Genomic DNA, 2,833 nt, shown 5'->3' on the forward strand with positions numbered 1-2,833 from the left:
AAATATTCATTTTCTACATTTTTTAGGGGCCCTGCAGGCCAGAGAGAATGGCCTGGCAGATTGCATCTGGCCTGCAGGCCACATTTTGCTCACCCCTGCACTAGAAGAAAGCCCAGCTAAACTCAATCTCTTAAGCTTTGTATGGGGGGGGAATTATTTAGTATTTATACCACCTCAGGAAGGTACCTTAAAAATGTTTACAACAGCTCCAAGAGCAGCCTATTGATCCAAAACCAGGAACGGGATTACATTCAGCATACATCCTGCTGCAACGGACGATCTGGCTAGTAGGTAGCCATGCACGTTTGTCCACTGCTGCTGTCTCCTGGACAGATCTGGAACTGCTCATCTGTGCATCAGACTCCTAGCACTAATGGCTAAAGGCGAGTCTCTGTAGCTTAGACACAGTGAAGACCTCTGGTTTTCAGCTGAGGAATGCAGCTAGACTCCAGTTATCACCAAGAAGTCCAGAGCAAACTTGATGCAATATCCTGTGTAGCTACAGACTTGTACAATGCTTTATTTCATCGCTAAAACAGAGCTTGGGATTCAGCCTCTCTTGCTACAGCTGATGAGTCATGACATCGTTAGTAGCTAGATCACATCACATTCAAGGCCTTTTCAATAGCCTGTACTGTTGTCAGCTCCCACAGTAACCATGCTTAGGAGCCTAGAACATTTCATGGAACAATTCACCCAATTTCTAGATTCTCTTTGGGGCTCATCCCTGCCAATTTTCCACCCACTCAATGCTATTTAACTTCAAAGAGTTCCTCCAAGGTAAATTCCTAAGACTACAAAGTAAATTCATCCCCTCTCCCCTGCTTCTTCTCTATTTTTATTGCAGCCTTATAGTTTTAACAGGTTCCTGTAGCTCTCCAAGAGAAGAGTCAGTGGAGATAAATGTGCATCCCCTGGACATTGTTTGTGCCTGGATAGGAACGTAACATAATCTCACCCGTATTTAGCTGAAATAGCCAGGTACAAATAGAGAAATGCCAGGGTGGCGAGACTCTCTGCGGCTGGGGCTCCATGGGCGATCCCAGCAAACTCCCGCAGTTTGTCCAGTTGTTCTGGGCTTGGAGGTTTCGATTCTTCCAAGTCACCTAGGGAAGCACACAGCAGCGGACAAACATTTCCAAAGGAAGTTTTAACCAGAGACATTTTGAGAGGAGAACAAGAACAGCTTCTCCCGCTTCACAGGGATATGCAGATGACCAGGGACTCAGGAAGACTAAACCAAGAGACAAGCAGCGAATAGCTTCTCTCGCCTCACCCACAGCATCCTTCGACATCCTAGTTTTTCTGTTCCTGCCTCTGGGCTTCCCATTGTGTTGCACCTCCTGTGCTTTTCAGGACAGGAACCGAGACGCAAGCACATCACCAGTGCCTGGAACCGCACGAGATGCACAGATGCTGTTGTGGGACAGCTGTAGTCAGGGGAGATATTCCAGGGCCCCTCTCAAAGCGGGAGGCTGCTACTGGATGCTTTAGGAGACGGGACGCCTGACTGAAGGGTGCTTTGATCTTTGCGGATACAACATGAATAGCCTAGCGCCAGAGACCTGGTGTGGGCACTTCATAATGCAAGTCCTGGCATGTGCTGGGATCCGAGCCAAGTGACTTGTAGAAATCATAGAGAAACAGGGCTGGAAGGGGCCTCCAGAAGTCATCTAGCCCAACTCCCTGCCTGAGACAGGCCCATGTGTGCCAAGGAAACCCCTCTGAGAGCAGCCAGCTGCAGCCTCCAGGCAGCGAGCGCAGCTCCAGAAGCAGCCAGTGAGCACCAACAAGACAGGGCAGCCCTCTCCCCCGTCGTCCTCCCAGGCTAACTAAGGAGACCGCGACGTGCATCCAGAGGGTGACCTGGCAGCAGCCTCCTTCCCACGCAGCTCTGGACTAAACCGCCCCCTGACGCCGTGGCCCTGCCGCGCTCGCGGCTCCCTGAACCAGAGACTTGCCCAGCAGCGAGGTGGAAGGGACATTACAAGGTCCAACTCCTGTGCAGGGCAGGACCATCCCCACCCAAACCAGCCTATACAAATCCAGTCTAACCTCTTAGCAAAACTACCATCAACCCCGACATGGCACAAGACATCACCCCCCACCTGCCACAGGGGAACTGCAGCGCCCTGCTTCAATGATGTGCTCAAGAGATCCCAGTGGAGGCCGTGCCCCCCGACAGAGGAAGGCATTTTACCCCCCCAATCCAGGGGGTCAAATTCCTTCCTAACCCCCAGCGCAGTGTGACCCCGACCAGGATCATGGCGGCAGGACCCTCTCACTTCTGGTGTGACGTCCCAGCAGCACCGACACCAAGACAGCCCCAGCCCGGGCTGCAACTAACCCCCCCTCCCAGGGCCGCACCCCTCCTGCTGGGCCAGATCTCAGCTCGCTCGTCACCCTCTTCGAGAGACGCTTTAATACTGCTGGGAGCATCGACTGACGTGGCTCCCATGCTCGAAGCGAGGGCGCGTTGCGCAACACGGTTGCTCCACCACCGCTTCTCTCCTCCAGGTGCCTCGTGAGGTTGGGACTGCCCTACCTACTTGCACCGCCCGCGGCCTCTTAAACCCCTGGGACGGGAACGTCTGTCGCGGCAGATTTAATCAACATCCGATTGTTTTTTAATTGTTTTTTTCAACAAGGGGATGACTGATCTTTATCTCACATCTGGGTACTAAAACGGTCCCAAAATAGGTTTAAAAAAAAAAAAAATCCCCTTCCACCCCCAACCCCCGGGGCGCTCACCTGGCAGGGCGGCGCGCAGGTCGCGGAGCGGCGCCGCCTCCCAGCCCAGGCGGGCGCCGATGCTGGGCAAGGCCACGAGGAC

At 53.3% G+C, this 2,833-nt stretch overlaps 1 protein-coding gene across 1 annotated transcript in view; it reads right to left on the reverse strand.

Moving 5' to 3' along the window:
• The window catches only part of MVK (mevalonate kinase), a gene marked incomplete at its 5' end in the record, with an annotated part of 22,868 nt that extends 20,035 nt beyond the window's left edge, over positions 1-2,833 (reverse strand). The window contains 2 exons of the mRNA XM_019506651.1: positions 959-1,106; positions 2,752-2,833. Coding sequence (XP_019362196.1) covers positions 959-1,106; positions 2,752-2,833 — 230 coding nt within the window. The remainder of the gene's footprint in view (positions 1-958; positions 1,107-2,751) is intronic.

The sequence above is a fragment of the Gavialis gangeticus genome, unplaced genomic scaffold (assembly GCF_001723915.1).
Source record: "Gavialis gangeticus isolate Ggan-Ray unplaced genomic scaffold, GavGan_comp1, whole genome shotgun sequence".
Lineage (NCBI taxonomy): Eukaryota > Metazoa > Chordata > Crocodylia > Gavialidae > Gavialis > Gavialis gangeticus.